The sequence below is a fragment of the Canis lupus genome, chromosome 11 (assembly GCF_003254725.2).
Source record: "Canis lupus dingo isolate Sandy chromosome 11, ASM325472v2, whole genome shotgun sequence".
Classification (NCBI taxonomy): Eukaryota; Metazoa; Chordata; class Mammalia; order Carnivora; family Canidae; genus Canis; species Canis lupus.
Genome location: NC_064253.1, coordinates 49,826,299 through 49,845,751, shown reverse-complemented (window position 1 = coordinate 49,845,751; position 19,453 = coordinate 49,826,299). Strand labels below are relative to the sequence as shown.

Sequence of the window (19,453 nt, the reverse complement as noted above, 5' to 3'; positions counted from 1 at the left end):
AGCCATGGGCTTGTCTTTGAGCTTCTCAATCCAACTCAGGCTAATTCCTTACAAATTTTCCATGATTAAAAGCCTGATGAGGGGGGATCCCTGGGTGGCGCAGCGGTTTAGCACCTGCCTTTGGCCCAGGGCGCGATCCTGGAGACCAGGGATCGAATCCCACGTTGGGCTCCCGGTACATGGAGCCTGCTTCTCCCTCTGCCTGTGTCTCTGCCTCTCTCTCTCTCTGTGTGACTATCATAAAAAAAAAAAAAAAAAAAAGCCTGATGAGGTATAGTAGTTACCCTCAAATCCTTTGATCTGGTCTTGTCCCACTCTCTGGGCCTATTGATACAATTATTATCCTTCTCTTGCTCCAGTCCCTCCCACATTACCAATTTCACATTTCCTCTTTCTCTCATTGCCAACTTATTTTAGTCCCACAGTAGGATTTCTGGTCATTGTATACAAAATTATAAAAAAACTGACCCGTGAGCTTTCTGAAAAGGGAAGACTTTTACCATCCTTCTTGATTTTGAAGTCATTTGATCTCCACTTTACAGAGCTTATCTGAAGATACATTTTCACAGTAGACAAAGAGAACAAATAGACAACTGATTTTCCTAATGCAGTTAAAATACGTATTAAAATATGAAAAAAGAGCATTTCTCCTCTATACACAATTTAAAAGTCAGACTGGGGGATCCCTGGGTGGTGCAGCGGTTTAGCGCCTGCCTTTGGCCCAGGGCGTGATCCTGGAGTCCCGGGATCGAGTCCCACATCGGGCTCCCGGCATGGAGCCTGCTTCTCCCTCCTCCTGTGTCTCTGCCTCTCTCTCTCTCTCTCTATGTCTATCATAAATAAATAAAGAAATCTTTAAAAAAAAAATAAATAAATAAAATAAAAGTCAGACTGTAAAAAATAATTAGGTAGGGTGTACCTATCGGTTCCTGCTGGTATTAGCAATAAATGTGAAATCTCTTTTTGAAAAACATGGAAATCAAAACTAAAGATTTTAGCTTTGCCACAATTATGGGAACACCTCTCTTACACAGATTCAGTTGCCCACATCCATTTTTCTAAACACACAGTCTTTGAACACTCACCCAGGAGAAAAGGTGCCAAGTCACTGCAAAACTATATAGGTATATTGGCCAAGGACTGCCCCAGAATGTCTCAGACTATTACTTTATAGTTAATTCCAACAAACTTTTTCTAGTTTCTATATCCAAATAAACAGAAGCCACAAATCAGAAAAAAGGGAGAGTCAATAATGGTAGGCACACAGACATACTAAAAGCAACCTCAGGACAATAAACAAAGAAAAGGTTTAACAAGCAGATAAAACAATTCGAACTGCACAATGGTGTAGGAGAATTGCCTGAGAAACCTCATCAGGCCTTTAGGGCATTACTATACTCAGCATTATACAGTAACTGAGGTTCACGAAAATGACAACTCTGGGTTAATAAAGGGGAAAGAAATTATCTTCAGTAACCTCTGTTTAAAGAAAGAAGAAAATGTAAATTTTAGAAAACTGTCCTTTCAAAATGATGCACAAGTCTTATCCTTCAACTAGATGGGAAACTTAGCTATACAGAATTCTTGAATACTCCTAATGGCTAAAGTTTTATTGTACTTAGCATTTTGGTTCTTAAACATCTCACCCACAGTTATTTAACATGTTCCTGTTATATGAAAATGCCTTTAAATACTCACTGACCCCTGGATTGGTAAAAGGATATATGGTGTTCATACTACTGCAGGTTACTAAGAGAAATTATAACACCCCCTTCCCACCCTGCCATGGGATAGTATCCCACAACTATCCTGCATTGGCAATAAAATACCTGAAGCAGGAGAGATCACTTGGGCAAATTTGAGTTTTTACAGGTATACTTTCAGGAGGAAAGAAAAAATGCCCAAACAAATTTGATTATTAATATTTTCAAAAGCCTCTGATACTATAACTGAAATTTAACACTATTCTGCTTATGTAGTTCACTGTTGCCAAAACTTCCATTCATATTTTTAAAGACAACTTTATGCCTATGGTTACCTAAAGAACCACATGGCAGAGGCTTGCCGCACACTTTTCCGCATGAAGGGACAGGATCCATGCATGTTTTCCGAGTACTACTTCCAAGTTCTAGCAATTGGCAGAGAGGAGTTTGGCCACAAGGGCAATAGCGCACCAGCTGGGGGAGCCGTGGGCATGGCTGGCAGGGCTGAGGGTGGCATACTTGAGAACATGTATGGTTCCCACATTTCAAGTCCCTGTAAGAAAAACAACATACTATTATATAATTGTTGCATAAAATATAGCTTTATTCTAACTGAGAAAAACATAAAACCTTACTTGCCACATATCTTTAAACAGCCAAAGTCGCCAAATCCATCAGACTTTCCTACATCTGTTCCACATAACACATCTCGGGAAGTGCTGCCACAGTAGCATACTTGAGAACATAATTTCAAAAACAAAGGTTAGTAACCTGTATGGGTTCTTAATATATTCCAAACAATCTATAAGAACCTGGCACAAAAGGCTATCCTGTTAGTGTTGATCAGACCTGATGCAGAAATAAATGTGGCTTATCTGGCAGCTCTCTGATCCACCTAAGAGACTTTATTTTTTTTTTTCCTAAGAGACTTTATATCATAGGAAGAAGTAAAAAAGGCCTTATTAAAAAAAAAAAAAAAAAAAAAGGCCTTATAAGAACTGTCGATATCCTATGGTGACTCTGTAGCAAATCCCCAAAACAGCATTAAAGTGAAGCAACCCTCTAAATTAAGAGAGGACTATCTGGCCCATAATTTCATGGCTGAGAACCATTCACCATGAAGCTTCCTGAGGCCCTCTGGAGATGGATGCTACAGAAGATGGAAACTAAGGTGGTGGCAGTTGTGGAGGAGTTGATGACTGAATTCCTGCCATCTTTACTCCAACCCAAGCAGCAAAGATTTAGTACTTTATATATTGGGTTCACATAACATGCTCAGAAAAACTTTCTACTGCTAAAAAGGAACCAAAAAAATCAGTGCAATGTAAAACTCTTAATAATTTGCATTCTACTATTGAATTTGAAGTAATAATGTTTGGTATTCACACTGAGTAGAAAGTTCAAACAACTCATGACTTTTATTTGCTAGATAAAGAACCTGGTTTAACATCTATAGATTTTCCTGTGGGTTCAAGGAATAATGAGTTCTGGGGAGGTGGATGAAGGGATGGGGTAACTGAGTGATGGGCATTAAGGAGGGCATGTGATGTGATGAGCACTGAGTGTTATATGCAACTGATGAATTATTGCAAACTACAGCTGAAACTAATGATGTACTCTATGTTGGCTAACTGAATTAAAAAAAAATGAGTTCCTTTCTTTTTTTTTTTTTTTTTTGAGTTCCTTTATTTCTTGAGGTCAGCAATAAGTATGTTATATTTAAGAAATTATGTTTCTGGGATCCCTGGGTGGCGCAGCGGTTTGGCGCCTGCCTTTGGCCCAGGGCGCGATCCTGTAGACCCAGGATCGAATCCCACATCGGGCTCCCGGTGCATGGAGCCTGCTTCTCCCTCTGCCTGTGTCTCTGCCTCTCTCTCTCTCAATCTGTGACTATCATAAATAAATAAAAATTAAAAAAAAAAGAATTATGTTTCTGATATATTAATATGTAACAAAGTCTGGTAAGAATTAATTTTTCATCAATTTATATAATTCTTCTAAGTGTCACTTTATATTTTCAATTTATAATAAAAATTTATCCCATTAAAATCAATCCATGCGGGGCAGCCTGGGTGGCTCAGCCGTTTAGTGCCGTCTTCAGCCCAGGGCATGATCCTGGAGACCCAGGATGAGTCCCACGTCGGGCTCCCTGCATGGAGCCTGCTTCTCCCTCTGCCTGTGTCCCTGCCTCTCTCTCTCTTCTCTCTCTCTCTCTCTCTCTCATTCTGTGTCTCTCATGAATAAATAAATAAAATCTTAAAAAAAAAAATCAATCCATGCAAATACACCTGGCCCTACATAATAAATGCAGACCAAAAGAGTAGAAATTAAATTGCAATCTTGCAGACCTAAAGATGCTTTCCTTCTTTCTCAGTACAACTTAGATAACTACTTGCACAGAAAATTAACATCAGAATGTAACATTATCAAAACATCAAATCTTAAAATCACATATTAAGTAAAAAATAAAATAATTCTAACTTCAAACATTAGAAACAGGTTTATAAAATAAAACACTGTATTGAACAGATCAAAAATATTTTTTTAAGATTTTATTTATTCATGACAGACATGATCCAGCAATTCTACAACTAGTTATTTACCCAAAGAAAATGAAAACACTAATGTGAAAAGATACATGCACCCCATGCTTGTTGCAACATTATTTACAATAAACAAGATGTGGAAACAACTCAAGTGTCCACCAATAAATGAATGGATAAAGAGGATGTGCTACATACATACACAACTTAATATTATTCAGCCATAAAAAGAATGAGACTTTACCATTTTCAACTTACATGGATGGACCTAGAGGGTATTGTGCTAAGTGAAAGGAGTCTGACAAAAACAAATACCATATGATTTCACTTTTATGTGCAATCTAAAGAATAAAACGAATGAATCAATGAGCAAGCACAAAACCAAATAGACTCTTTTAAAATTTTATTTATTTATTTATTTATTCATGAGACACACAGAGAGGCAGAAACATAGGCAGAGGGAGAAGCAGGCTCCCAGCAGGGAGGGAGCCTAATGCTGGACTCAATAGCAGGACCCTGGGATCCTGGGATCATGCCGAGTCAAAGGCAGACATTCAACCACTGAGCCATTCAGGCATCCCCCAAATAAACTCTTAAATACAGATGACAAACTGGTGGTTGCCACATGTGGGTAGGGCAGTGGATGAACTAAGTGAAGGGGATTAAGAGGTACAAACTTCCAGTTATAAAATGAGTTACGGAGATAAAAAAGGACAGTATAGAGAATATAGTCAATAATATTATAATAACAATACATGGTAACAATGACCACATTTATTGTGGTGAACACTGAATAACGTAGAGTTGTTATATACCCAAAAGTAATATAACATTGTATGTTAATTCAATTCAATGAAAAACAAAGAATCAAGGGTCAGAAAATAAAAACAAAATGGAGCCCTTGATCAATCAGGAAATAATTTGAGTACAATATTAAAAAGCTCTGTTATGTATGCTTAGGCAAAAGAGACAGCAATATGAGCTGGTGACAGGTGGTCACTGCTGGCTGAAGATTATTAGGGAACCAAAGGCAGTCTGGAAGAAGGTCTCTGATGCCTGCTGTAGCCTATTCAGCATTTGACATGAATGAGGGGGTCCCTGGGTGGCTCAGTGGTTGACTACCTGCCTTTGGCCCAAGGCCTGATCCTGGAGTCCCAGATGAGTCTCACATAGGGCTCCCTGCATGGAGCCTGCTTCTCCCTCTGTCTTTGTCTCTGCCCCCCTCTCTCTGTGTCTCTCATGAATAAATAAATACAATCTTTAAAAAAAAAAAAAATCTCTAGCTAAGGCTGAAAGGGATCCTAAGATAATTACAAATGGAGAGGATACATAAGCTATGTTCATGGCCAGAATAGTTTTCTAGATATTTATTGTAGGACAAACAGAAAGTTTTCAACTAGGTTTGAAAAATCAACAATACGAAAACAGAAAAGCAGAGACTGCGATCCACACAAAAAAAGACCTGGGCTTAGTTAGCTGAGAAAAAGCACAATATGAATCAAGAGCTAAATATGGTTCACAAAGGGACTCCCCCACACCGCAATCTATACTGCTAAGACCAAACTGCCAGTATATATACTTAACTCCTGCCTTATCTCAAATGGATCTGAGGTAGCATATAAGTATGTATATGAAATATAACAAAAGAACAAAATATAACAAAAGAATAAATTTAAAGATGTGAAAAGTAGAAAATTGGTAGAGATATAGAATAAATCATAGCTAAAAAAAGTATACTATGAAGACAAACATTAGGTCAGTTACCCAGGGTTCCTAAGATAAAGATCAATAGTCTTTGAGGAAAAACAACTACTCTTAGGACTAAGGCCAGACAGGAATTTCTCCCTAGAGGGCCCATAAAAAGAACGCTGAGTAATATATGGCACAGTTCCATACACAAAATCCTAATAGTAAACAACATAAAACATTTCATAGGACTGTTACTTATTTTGAGTGCCAACACAGATCAATAGCATCACATCAAGGTAAAATTTAATAAAATAAAACTCTATAGGGCACCAATACATGGTAGCCCAGGATCCCTACAGAGGAAGAGCTATTGTAAAAACATAGGAATCACACACTATGTGTCTCTTTGTGACTCGCTTCTTTCAGTTAGCCTAATGTTTTGGAGGTTCATCCACTTCATAGCATGTATCAATACTTTTTATTTTTTAAAGATTTTATTTATTTTTTCCCAAGAGACGAGAGAGAGAGGGGGGGGGGGGGGGGGGCAGAGACATAGGTAGAGGGAGAAGCAGGCTCCATGCAGGGTGCCTGATGTAGGACTTGATCCCGGGACTCCAGGATCACACCCTGAGCCAAAGGCAGACGCTTTAACCGCTAAGCCACTCAGGCATCCTAGCATCTATCAATGTTACATTCCTTTTTACTGCTGAATAATAATGTGCTGTATGGCTACATTTGTTTATCCATTCCTCAGGTGATAGATATTTGAATTGTTCCCGCATTTTGTCTATGATGAATAGAACTGCTATGGACATGCATTTACAAGTTTTGTGTGGACATGTATTTCCATCTCTTTTGGATATACACCTAGGAGTGGACTTGCTGGGTCATATGGTAAAATTCTATAACATTTTAAACAATACCAGACTGAAAAAAAAAACATAAAACAAGAACAAAAAAAAAAAAAAAAACAAAAAAAAAACAATACCAGACTGTTTTCTGAAGTGGTTATATTACTCTTATTGTTTTTTGTTTTTTTAAGATTTTATTTATTTGATGGGAAGAGAGAGAGCAAGCATGTGCACAAGCAGGAGGAGCAGCAGAGAGAAAGGTTGAAATGGGCTCCCCATGGAGCAGGAACCTGGGAACCTGGTCATGGAGTTGGATCCCAGGACCCTGAGATCATGACCTGAGCCAAAGGCAGAGGCTTAACCAAGGCAGATACTTAACCAACTGAGCCACCCAGGTGCCCTTTTTGTGATTTTAATTTACATTTCCTTAGTATTTAAAGGTGTTAAGCAGGGATCGCTGGGTGGCCCAGAGGTTTAGCGACTGCCTTTGGCCCAGGGCATGATCCTGGAGTCCCAGGATCAAGTCCCACCTTGGGTTCCCAGCATGGAGCCTGCTTCTCCCTCCTCCTGTGTCTCTGCCCCCCCCCCCCCCCAATAAATAAATTAAAAAATCTTAAAAAAAAAAAAGGTCTTAGCACCTTTCAAGTGTTTACTGGCTATTTATGTTTTCTTTTGTGAAGTATCTGTTTAAGTCTTTTATTCATCATTTAAGTTGTTCCTCTTTTTTTTTTTTTTTGTCATTTTCTAGGAGTACTTCAAATATTCTGGATACAATCTGCAATTCATCTGTTCATTTTCTTAAGGGCATCTTTGATGAACAGAAATTTTTAATTTTGGTAAAGTTCAAGGTATCCATTTTTTTCTTTTATGGTTATTTTGTTTTTTTTTAAAACATAAACCCACACCTTTATTCTTAAGTTTATAATATTGCAAAACTGATATAGTATTTAAACAGTTGAAATAGACTAAATCAAAACCATCTAATTAATAACATTTAGGGAATTCCAAACTACTATGTATCATTAAGATAATTCCTATTATGGTTAGTATTTTTGTTGCTCTATCCAAAAAATCTTTACCTAACCCCAAAGTTGTGAAAATATTCTCTTATAGTTTATTCTGGAAATTTTTTGTTTCTAGATTTTACATTTAAGTCCATGATCCATATAGAATTAATTTTTGTGTAAAAGAGAAAGACAGAGGTTGAGGTTTGTTTTTTTTCTTATGTATATATCCAGTTCTAGCAACATCTGTAAAAAGACTCTTTTTTCCATTGAATTAATATTGTGGTTGAAAATCAATGGACTGTCCATACATGGTCCACAGCTGGACTTCATTCTTCCACTTATCTAGTAGTCTACCTTTAACACCAAAACTGCACTATCATGATTACTGTAACTTTATAAGAGCTGAAATCAGAAAGTTTAAGTCTTTCAACTTCATTCTTTCTCAAGATTTTTTTTAGCCTTTCTAGGTTTTTTTTTAAGCAGGCTCCATGCCCAGTGTGGAGCTTAACATGGGGTTTGAACTCACAACCCTGAGATCAAGACCTGAGCTGAGATCAAGTCAGACTCTAAACCAATTGAACTACCCAAGCACCCCTCTAGATCCTTTTTAAGAAGTTACTTTTTTTTTTTAAAGAAGTTCCTTTTTAAAAAAATCTCCTAAGCAGTTACTTTTAAACAGCATTTTAAAATCTACTGTCCAAATTCTATAGGACAATGACCTATACTGGTATTATGAAACTAAACACTAAAACTAAACACTGAAACCATCTAAGCATTAAATGTATCTCCAATTCTCTCTACCAAGGTACAGAGCTACTAGAAGCCTTGTAACTATAGGCTTGAGACCAATCCATGTCATCAAGACAACTATAAATAAGGTTCCAGAAAATACACAAGAATTGCTAGCTGGTGGGCCCACCACTTACCCTGGTTCAATATGATCCGACAAGGCTGGCATTGACCCCCATGGCATAGCTCGGCACAGTGGTGCTGACCACAATTCAGAAGATTCTCACATGGATTGGAACAGTGGACTGAGACAGCCTGACCACAGCGAACTGTGTGCCTGGAAAGAAAACAGATGTATAGATAGTATTAGTCTTATGTTGGACAACTTCCTGTTGGATAGCTAAACTAACAATGAAGACCCAACTTATCCCCCAAAATTATGAAACCTTTCTCTTGGCCCCATTTCCCCCACTTTTCTATTTACCTCCTCCAATCTTTATTTCCTCAATTACTCTCCTCCTCTCCACTTTTTTTCTTCCTGCTTTGCTTTCCTTATTTCCTATCTTGCTTTTCTGTCTCCCCTCTATTCTGACCAGTGAAGTTCCTCTCTGGATTTCTCCTGAGTTCCCATGAAGTAGCATGCAGGAGACAAAGAGCTGGGAACTCCCACAGTATCTTACAGATGGAGGTAGGAAAGCTGGGGAGTGGGAGAGGATTAGTTATAACATATATACTAAGACTTGAAGTACAACGACATTCTCCTGGGACATGGTACTCTGGCATTTTATGCAATTATAATATTTAAGAATATACTGTATGTGACTTTGTTTCAGGATGGGAAAATCATTTTGGCTTTGTTTCAATAAGCATCCTAACTTACTGGCTTATTGGAAACTTACTTTTGCTAACTTACTGGCTAGAGAAGGATATGAGGCTAGTGCTTTTAGACTACCTTCAGGTCTCTTCCCAGGGTAATGGTTTAGAGCTTGGAGTCTACTCTGCTACAAGAAGAGTTTAAATAATCCCCTACTTTCATCTCAACTACATATTTTTAGAAAGTCACTGTTACATACACAGATGAATAGTTTCCAGTGCTCAGTATCAACCCCTGGAGGTGAACACTATTATTTGTATTTTATGATAAGAAAAATGAGGTCCAGTGAGATCAAGCGACTCGCCCAGGTCAACAAATAACTAGTGGCAGAGCCCGGGTCTGACCTGGTCTTTCTGACACAGAGCCCTTACATGTGACTCTCAGGCCACATACCTATCTTCGAAAGTTCAGACAAATGTGATTCACTGAAAATTGCCTTAATCCCATTTTGTCTTGTGGTTCAGAAATCATTTGGGTCTTACTGGACCTCAGAAACATTCCATAACTATTAGTGATCCTTGCCCTGATGATGGAGAACTTGTATAATAATGAAAAAGAGGGTGGGGTTACTTATTCTTTCATTTGACAATATTCACTGAAAATCTCCTAGATACCAGATACAATGCTAGGTACAGATATATGTTCCCTGTCTCCTGAACCTTAACAGGCCTGGGTTCAATCCTGATTCTTTCACCCACAAAAAGGTTAAGAAAAAAGTCTCTGTCATCTTGGCATTTCACCTGAAATGGGTAATCTCACTGTGCATAGAATTTCTCATTCAGTTTTAAGACTGCTGAACAGGCTCAGGGCAGCAGAGTAAAATACTATTTATTAAAAAGTACTATTTATGCCTACTACTTATTTATATCTACCTACTAATTCTTTCTTTAGAAATTCACACATAAATCATCAATGTAGAAGTCTTCTTTAGAGTGTAGTTCTAACTTTACCTGGTCCGTCCACATTCACACGTTTTAGTCATAAAGGCAGGGCAGGGCGGGCAGGGTCCAGGATGACAGAGACTAAAAGAGAAAGGCTCAGATGAATAAATCATACTCATGCATCTGAACTTGAACAAAGTTGCCCCTGCTAGGTCTTACTGTAAAAGTGGCAACAAATAAACCCTACTATGAAGTGTTTCAGTATTTGCCTAAAATTGATTAAGCTATTTAAACAAAAATACAAATGTTTCATACAGAAAGAATCGATAGCATTATTGCCTTAAAATATTTAACCAGGGATCCCTGGGTGGCTCAGCATTTTGGCGCGATCTGGTCGCGGGCGCGATCCTGGAGACCCGGGATCGAGTTCCACATCAGGCTCCTTGCATGGGGCCTGCTTCTCCCTCTGCCTCTGTCTCTGCCCCCCTCTCTCTCTGTGTCTCTCATGAATAAATAAATAAAATAATAAATAAATAAAATCTTAAAAAAAAATTTAACCAGAAAAGTAAAGCTCAAGCCAAAATACTGATTTTATTTGGGTCTGACAGTTAAAGATGACATTTCCAAATATGGTCTTAGTCCACTTAGTGAGATGTGTAGGGATAAAAATATCTTGCCACTCAAGTGAATGGCCATTCCTCTAGTCAATAATCAGGCAATGGGCTAACAAGTGAAAAGAAGGCTGACACGAAGGGAGACATGCTGGTAAATAACATAAGGCGAGAATAAACGGGAAAGAGTTCATAGAAAGAACTGGACTTAGAAGTATGATAGTATAGGTGAGAATTAGACTTCTGTACAGAATGCTTTTTTTTTTTTAAGTAAAGATTTTACTTATTTATTCATGAGAGACACAGAGAGACAGAGACATGAATAAATAAGTAAAATCTTTAAATAAATAAATAAATTAATTAATTAATTAATAAAATAAATAAAAATAAAAAAACAGGTTTGTCTATACAGTGCTCTGGCTGAATTTTTTAATATGAATCCTTTTTTTTAAAATAAAGATTTCATTTATTTATTTATTTACGAGACACAGAGAGAGAGGCAGAGACACAGGCAGAGGGAGAAGCAGGCTTCATGCAGGGAGCCCGACGTGGGACTTGATCCTGGGTCTTCAGGATCACACCCTGGGCTGAAGGCAGCACTAAACCGCTGAGCCACCGGGGCTGCCCTTTAGTATGACTCCTAAACCAGCTCTGATTATTCTTAAATAAGCTTTAAACACTAAAAACAATCCATAAGTGCCTAGTCTTCTGGGGTGATCCATTTGACAGAACCCATATGAGACTTAAGTTTAAGCATGTTTCTTTAAAGATGAGTATTATCATTCAACAGTTTTATAGAGAGATATATATATCTTTCTCAATATATATCTCTTAAAGATTTTGTTTATTCATGAGAGACACAGAGAGAGAGGCAGAGATATAGGCAGAGGGAGAAGCAAGCTCCATGAAGGGAGCCCGATGTGTGACTGAATCCCAGGACTCCAGGATCATGCCCTGAGCCGAAGGCAGACGCTTTAACCGCTGAGCCACCCAGGCACCCGTCAACAGTTATATTTCTTATGATATGCCTCAACCCTTTCAGGTAAAACTATTACATGTCCACACATTTAAATAAGTTTAAACTGGCAGATAAATCACTGACTGGGTATGGATGACTCCAGGTTACTTCAAGTATCCCTCAGACCTGGACTCAATGCTAGGGTTTTATAACCTTTAGAGCAGTGGTTCACAACACTGGCTCCATATCAGAATCATATGGAAAGACCTACTCCTAGAGATTCTGATTCAACTTGTCTGAGATAGAGACTGGGCACTAGTGTTATAAACTACTGCTTAAATGAGGGGTGCCTGGTGGCTCAGTTAAGTGTCCAGTTCAGGTCATGATCTCAGAGTTGTGAGATAGAGCCCCAAGTCAGGGTCCACACTCAGAGGGGCATTTGCTTGGGATTCTCTTTCTTCCTCTCCCTCTGCCTCTCTCTTTCTCTCAAATAAAAATAAATGAATCTTAAAAAAAAAAAATACACCTTAAATGATTCTAATGTGTAGTGAAGGTTGAGAATAACTGCTCTAGAGAATTTTATAATCTATGAGAACACCCTAAAATAGAGACACAAAAGGGCCAACTGTGGCCTCGGAGTCCTGATACATATAAATGAGAGAAACTCAAAGTGTTTTTTGGAAAGGAAGGGGATCTCAGGGAATGAGGTTCAGCAACTGCAAGGGGCCTGACAAGAGTAATAGGGCAGTTCCTGAGAGAAGGATTTCCAAATCCACCAAGGAGCAAGTTTTAGGGCATCCTTTCTTTTCAGACATGGTACTGACCACCTAATCTGCATCACTTTTGATATTCTGTAGTAGTCAAGACAGGGGGCCATTTCTGCTAAAGACTTCAGAAAGATAGTTCATGCAAAGGGTTAATTTATTATTGAATTTACTTAAAATGCTAACTGAGGGAAGAACAGTTTAAACAGAGGAGTCCCTGGGTTCTGAGGAAAGACCTATGGATGCAGTAAAAGAAGGGTGTGGCCTATTGCTTAGCAGGCAGCAGGCCAGGCTACATAGCTCAGGCTGGACAGTCTCTTACCATGGGCAATTCCTTAGCACCTCCCCCACATCCTGACCCACAAGGCCTCTGGCCCAACATTTACCCTTGTTCCATGCAGCAGAAGTACCAAGATCACACTCTGAAGTCTGTTTTACTTTTAGATTTGGGTAATAAAACAAGTTACCATTACTTGACCACTTACCAGACTCCATACCAAGCCTCTTAGATGCACTAATTTAATATTCATAGAACTCTGTAAATATCGATGCTCATATCATTATTTTACAGATGTAGAAAGTAAGGCTTAGAGAAGTTAAGTAAGTTGTCCAAGGTTACACAACTGTTAAGTGCCTTCCTCCAGGAATTAAACATTTGTCTGAAGTCAAAGCTGTAGAAATTTGTCATCTGTCAGTATTGGTTATTCCTCTTCTTATTTAGAAACTTACTGGATACATTGTAAAGCTGGCTACTTATTGTACAGAAGGGATTCATATCCTAAAAGCACTATACAACAGGACCCTACATAATTGCCTCCTAATAGACAGAGAAGTCTGTCCTATATACTCTGTTGGACCTGGGTATCCCTAGGGGATATTTCTTCTTCTTCTTCTTCTTTTTTTTTTTTTTTAAAGATTTTATCTATTCACTCATGAGAGACACAGAAAGAGGGAGAGACATAGGCAGAGGGAGAAGCAGGCTCCATCCAGGGAGCCCAACGCGGGAGTTGATCCCAGGACTCCAGGATCACACCTTGAGCCAAAAGCAGACGCTCAACCGCTAAGTATAGTTGAGTATAGTATAGTGGAAATCCCAGCTCCACCATGCCCTAGCACTATGACCTTTGGCAAGACACTTGGCTTTTCTGAGCCTTATCAGTAAAATGATGATAAATAACAATACATCACTAGGCTATTGCAAGGATTCAATGAGTTAATTCTTGCAGAGTGCCTGACACAGTATAAGTGCTTAGTAAATGGTACCATACTGCTCTTCGCCCCATCCTGTTGCATGCTAACCACCAGACATATGTACTCAGAGCCATGAATGAAGTAAGTCTACCAGCAATCCCCAGGGGTCTAGTGTTCCAACTTACAGGTTACAGGAATGTGGACAGTCCTGGCCAGGCTGTTTCTTTCTACAAACCTCACCACAACTATGTGGAATTTCATTTCTGCTCCATTCAGGATTCTTTACCTTGCCTAAAATATATCAGATCAGAAAGTTAATGGTATAAATTTCAACTGCATCCTAAACTTTAATGAAACAGTACAATACAGTAAGATAGCATGAAACTTCAGTGTGGTTTTCATTAGTTTGCAAACATATTATCTAACCCACATCCTTAAAAAAAAAAAAAAAGAGGACTGTAATGCTACTCATCAAAAGCTTCACCAAGTATGATAAATTCTAAATTCTGGATTACCTGGAAAAGAAAAGTCATTTTTATTTATGAAAATGCCACTTTGACTAATGGACACATTTACTCTAAAATTAAAAAAAAAAAATAACCTACAAGGTAAGTCTTTTGTAAGTGGGCTCTTGAAGATATGGGAATATCTGCTTAAGGATCAGAAAGAAGAAATAAGGGAAGAGAACAATGGGGTGAGGAATGGGGGAGCAGTACAAGATGGAGAGGACATAAATCCTCTGTGCAGTAGGAACCTGCCAAATCTAAAGCTATGAAGTGGGCATAAAAGAACAATCTAGACTTTATTTATTCATGAGAGACAGAGAGAGAGGCAGAGACATAGGCAGAGGGAGAAGCAGGCTCCATGCAGGGAGCCCGATGTGGGACTCGATCCCGGGACTCCAGGATCACACCCTGGGTCAAAGGCAGGTGCTAAACCACTGAGCCACCCAGGGATCCCCTCCCTGCAAAGCTTTAGTGAATATCTTCCATGAACTTAGCACAGAGACAGGAAGCCTAAGATCCAGGCAGGGCACTCCTCCATGCCCTTGAGGAACTCATCTTCACCTGGGCAATTTACACCTTAAATGATAGCCTGTCCCCAGTGTTTGGCCTCTGCTTTTTTTTTTTTTTTTTTTGGCCTCTGCTTTTCTATCTTGTTTCTTTCAGAAATCTTATTCATGTTGAGAGGTTCCTTTTACCTAAAGGCCTATGATTCCCAAATCTACATTTTCTTTCTTTTTCCTCCCCCCCCCCAAATCTACATTTTCTGCATTGCCCCAAGTCCTCAGTTCCAGCCTTCCCTGTCCTTAATCTTCATAAAGAATTACAATGACACCCTTAGAAGCTCCCCACATCTGCCAAATGAAGTCCTTATGTCTAAGCCTGGCATCAAGAAGTCAGCCCTGGGGTGCCAGGGTAGCTCGAATGATAAAAGCATTTGACTCCTGATTTCGGCTCAGGTCATGATCGAAAAAGAAAGAAAAAAAAGAAAAATGAAAAGTCAGCCCTGCCTTTCCAGTCATTTCCCATGTCTCTACCTTTACAAATCCTGTGTTTCATAACCAATGACTCTCCCTTCTTCTAAAAGATCCTGAACCTTTTTATGTTTAAACTTCTGCTTTAAAAACAAAACAAAACAAAACAAAAAAACAAAAACAAAAAACACTTCTGCTTATGCTATTCTCTTCAACAAATCTTTTCTCCTACCAAGATTTTACATAACTTTTTAAGCTCAGTTGAATTCTACCTCCTTTTTTAAGGATTCCCTAAATCATCTAGCCCAAAGTAATGATTCACCCCAAGGGTCTCCCACAGTTCTTTGGACTTACAGAACATCAAGTTAAATGTATCTTAGCTCTAAGACTGTAAGCTCTGAGAAGTCAATAAACAGTCTCATTCCCGTTTCTTTATGCTACGTTAATAAGTTCTCAATAAAATGATCACATTAATGGTCTCCAGAAAGAGCAAAGTCATTAGGTAAAATAAGGCCATTATTTGCATTCCCACACCATTTCACCTTGCTCAGATCATCTTGACCCTTATCCCACTCTTCTACCTTTGTAGGGCCTCATATCTAATTTGTCAATGAAGGCTTTAACAAGATTTTTAATTCCACTGTGGGACTTTATATGTCTAAAAATCCTTTAGAGTAAGGTAATTAAGACTTGGTATTGGTCCTATTTGTTTAAGTTTTACATGGATTTCTTGCTTCTAGTTTCATGTTGCCTTTCCAAAAGTACATTCCAAAATATTCATTCCTTCAACAAATACTATTTTAGTATCTTTTAATGCTCAGATTTTGGCAATCTGACCAGCAGATTCCAAATAAAAGAGTGGCCAAAGTGGAAGAGGGTATAAGAAAGGCTTCCTTTGGAAGACAATGTTTGGGGTCTGATCTTTCTGTTTTTTTTTTTTGTTTTGTTTTGTTTTGTTTTTTAAAGATTTCATTTATTTATTCATGACACACACACACACCGAGAGGCAGAGACACAGGCAGAAGGAGAAGCAGGCTCCATGCAGGGAGCCTGACGTGGGACTCAATCCCAGGTCTCCAGGATCACGCCCCACGCTGAAGGCGTCACCAAACCGCTGAGCCACCCAGGCTGCCCACTGGGGTCCGATCTTGAATGGATGAGGCATCAGTGATGAAGATGTAAAGAAAAGATAGGAAAGAATTGTCTAGATAGTTGAGTTCACCAAGAGACTGAATCTAGAAGTTGAAGACTTGATGGTCAATGACCAATTCTTAGTGAAAGCTGCTAGTTAAGTAAAGGGAAAGAATAAATATGAGCAAATTAAAGCAGGCAAAAAAATTAATAGGAAGAGCTAGGCATTTCAAGAAAGGAATGATCAAAAGCTCCCAGGCTACTACACTGCCACAAAAGGTTAAAAACTTATAAATCAGCCCTGGATTTAGTCAGGAAGGGGTCACTGATGACTTCTGAAAACAGATGCAGCAAGGTGATGAGGACGGAAGCAAAAATTCAATGGTTCAAGGGAGACAGATGGTTAAGCAAAATTTGAAAAACCAACAATTAGATGAAGCTAGCCATTAGAAGATAGGAAAGAAAAAAATAACTAAAAAAGACATATATAATAAAATTTAAAAAAATACTAAAAAGAAACATAATAAAAGGACTAGTGGCAAGAATGAGCATCTGGATTGCAGAAGTTTTTCCTAACACATAGGGATATTGAGCTGTTCAAAAACAAGAAGTATTCCAAAAGGGGGAGTATAGTTTGTAATGCTGGTTTACAGAAAATCTTTCTTTACTATAAAGACCCCAAGGATTGATCTCTTGGTTTGTTAAAATAAAGTACTTTTCCAATACAACTCTTTACACATACTGCTGAAATCCGGAATATTAAAGCTGTTACAGTTAACGGTAAGAAGGAGCCCAAGTCTATGCCTGCCTCCACCATCTGGTCAGATCTGGTCTAAAGCTAAGATTAAGGAGACCAGCACCACAGCTCAGAAGTAGCATGAGCTTGGTTGGCATGATGAGAAGTTCCATGTCTAGGACAGCTGCCAAGAGCACCAGGTCTGTGACTCTGGCTGTGTGATGGACCACATCCAGATGATGTCAGTAGACTCTTGGAACACTGAGGTTTTATTAGTAACTTCTAAAACATGCATGTTACATCACTTCTTCTGGGCTAGAAAATGAGTTACAATGCATGAAATGGAAGAGACTCAAGTGAAAGCAAAAACTCACCACAGAAACAAGTGTAAGTATTAGGAACGTGTGCAGAAACATTCTGACAGGCAGGGCATCTCCAACCACTCTGGCCATCTGTCAAGAAAAATGAGAGGAAACCAAAATAATTTCCTTACAAAAGTACATGTAATTTTAAAAAATTAAATCGATAAGAAGCCTTAATGTTAAAGCAGCAGCAATCATTTCATGTTAAGGATATTAGATATTAAGGATATCAAGATTTTAAGAAATAAATTCACAATACTGAATGCTTTGCTTAAATATTGCATTTAGACTTATAAGGATTTTAAATATAGTAATCAAACGGGTACCCATATTTTTTAATGTCAATTGAAATATAATTGACATATAACACTAAGTTTACAGTATACAACGCTTGACTTGATACATTTACATACTAGAATACGATTATCACCATCACATTAGCTAACACCTCCACCATCACATTAGCTTCCATCATTTCACATGATTATCATTTCATTATGTGGTTCTAATATTAAGATAAACATTATCTAAATCTTGGCTTGAAAAATTTGAGTATATTCAGGAAAATCCAGATGTCTTTTTTTTTTTTTCTTTTTTTTTAAAAGACTTTATTGGGGCAGCCCTGGTGGCTCGGCGGTTTAGCACCGCCTTCAGCCCAGGGCACGATCTTGGGGACCTGGGATCGAGTTCCAAGTTGGGCTCCCTGCATGGAGTTTGCTTCTCCCTCTGCCTGTGTCTCTGCCTCTCTCTCTCTCTCTCTCTCTCTCTCTATCTCTCATGAATAAATGGGTAAAATCTTAAAAAAAAAAAGACTATTTTTAGGTAATCTCTATACCTAGCATGAGGATGGAACTCGTAACCACATGATCAAGAGTTGCATGCTTTACTGACTAAGCCACCCAGGTGCCCAAGATGTCTTAAATTAAAAGTCACAGATCAGAAAACATGCTATTTTTTTAGAGAACATTTTTTTTTATTTAAGATTTTATTTATTTATTCATAGAGACAGAGAAAGAGAGGCAGAGACACAGGCAGAGGGAGAAGCAGACATCATAGAGAGAGCCTGATGTGGGACTCGATCCAGGGTCTCCAGGATCACGCCCTGGGTTGCAGGCGGCGCTAAACCGCTGCGCCACCGGGGCTGCCCCATTTTTTATTTTTTAATAAAAAATAAATTTTTTTTTTTACTTATTTAAAATATTTAAAATCTTTAAAAAGATTTTACTTATTTATTCATGAGACACACAAAGAGAGAGAGGCAGAGACATAGGCAGAGGGAGAGGTAGGCTCCTCATGGATCCTGTTGCAGGACTCAATCCTAGGACCCCAGGATCACACCCTGAGCTGAACGCAGACGCTCAACCACTGAGACACCAAGGAGTCCCGAGAAGAAATTTTTTTTTTAAATTTTTATTTATTTATGATAGTCACAGAGAAAGAGAGAGAGGCAGAGACATAGGCAGAGGGAGAAGCAGGCTCCATGCACCGGGAGCCCGATGTGGGATTCGATCCCGGGTCTCCAGGATCGCGCCCTGGGCCAAAGGCAGGTGCCAAACCGCTGCGCCACCCAGGGATCCCCCGAGAAGAAATTTTTAAAGATTTAATTCATTTATTTAAGAGAGAGAGAGTGTGCATTAGCAGAGGGGAGAGGCAGAGGGACAAGCAGACTCCCCACTGAGCACAGAGCCCAAGATGAGGCAGGCTCCCAGGACCTGGAGATCATGACCCAAGTCAAAGTTAGATGCTTAACTGACTGAGCCACCCAGGTGCCCCAAAATCTGCTTTCTAGAAAATTTTAAAGCAAACTATAGAAGAAATGTTTTCTGTAGTTGCTACTTAAATAAAAGCTACCATTTTCCAAAACTGCAACTGATTTTGTTATACCCCAAATATATTTTAATATTATGTTAGCTGTTTTTTTTGTTTTTTTTTTTTTGTTTTTTTTA

The 19,453-nt window shown here is 38.7% G+C and overlaps 1 protein-coding gene across 5 annotated transcripts in view; it reads right to left on the bottom strand.

The window, feature by feature from the left end:
* The window catches only part of NFX1 (nuclear transcription factor, X-box binding 1), a 77,789-nt gene that overhangs the window by 40,116 nt on the left and 18,220 nt on the right, over positions 1-19,453 (bottom strand). For all 5 annotated transcript variants that reach the window (XM_025432129.3, XM_049091870.1, XM_025432126.3 and 2 more), the window contains exons 4-9: positions 17,520-17,597; positions 13,987-14,092; positions 10,347-10,418; positions 8,720-8,859; positions 2,339-2,438; positions 2,039-2,256 (exon numbers count right to left, since the gene is read on the bottom strand). In XM_025432129.3, coding sequence (XP_025287914.1) covers positions 2,039-2,256; positions 2,339-2,438; positions 8,720-8,859; positions 10,347-10,418; positions 13,987-14,092; positions 17,520-17,597 — 714 coding nt within the window. The remainder of the gene's footprint in view (positions 1-2,038; positions 2,257-2,338; positions 2,439-8,719; positions 8,860-10,346; positions 10,419-13,986; positions 14,093-17,519; positions 17,598-19,453) is intronic.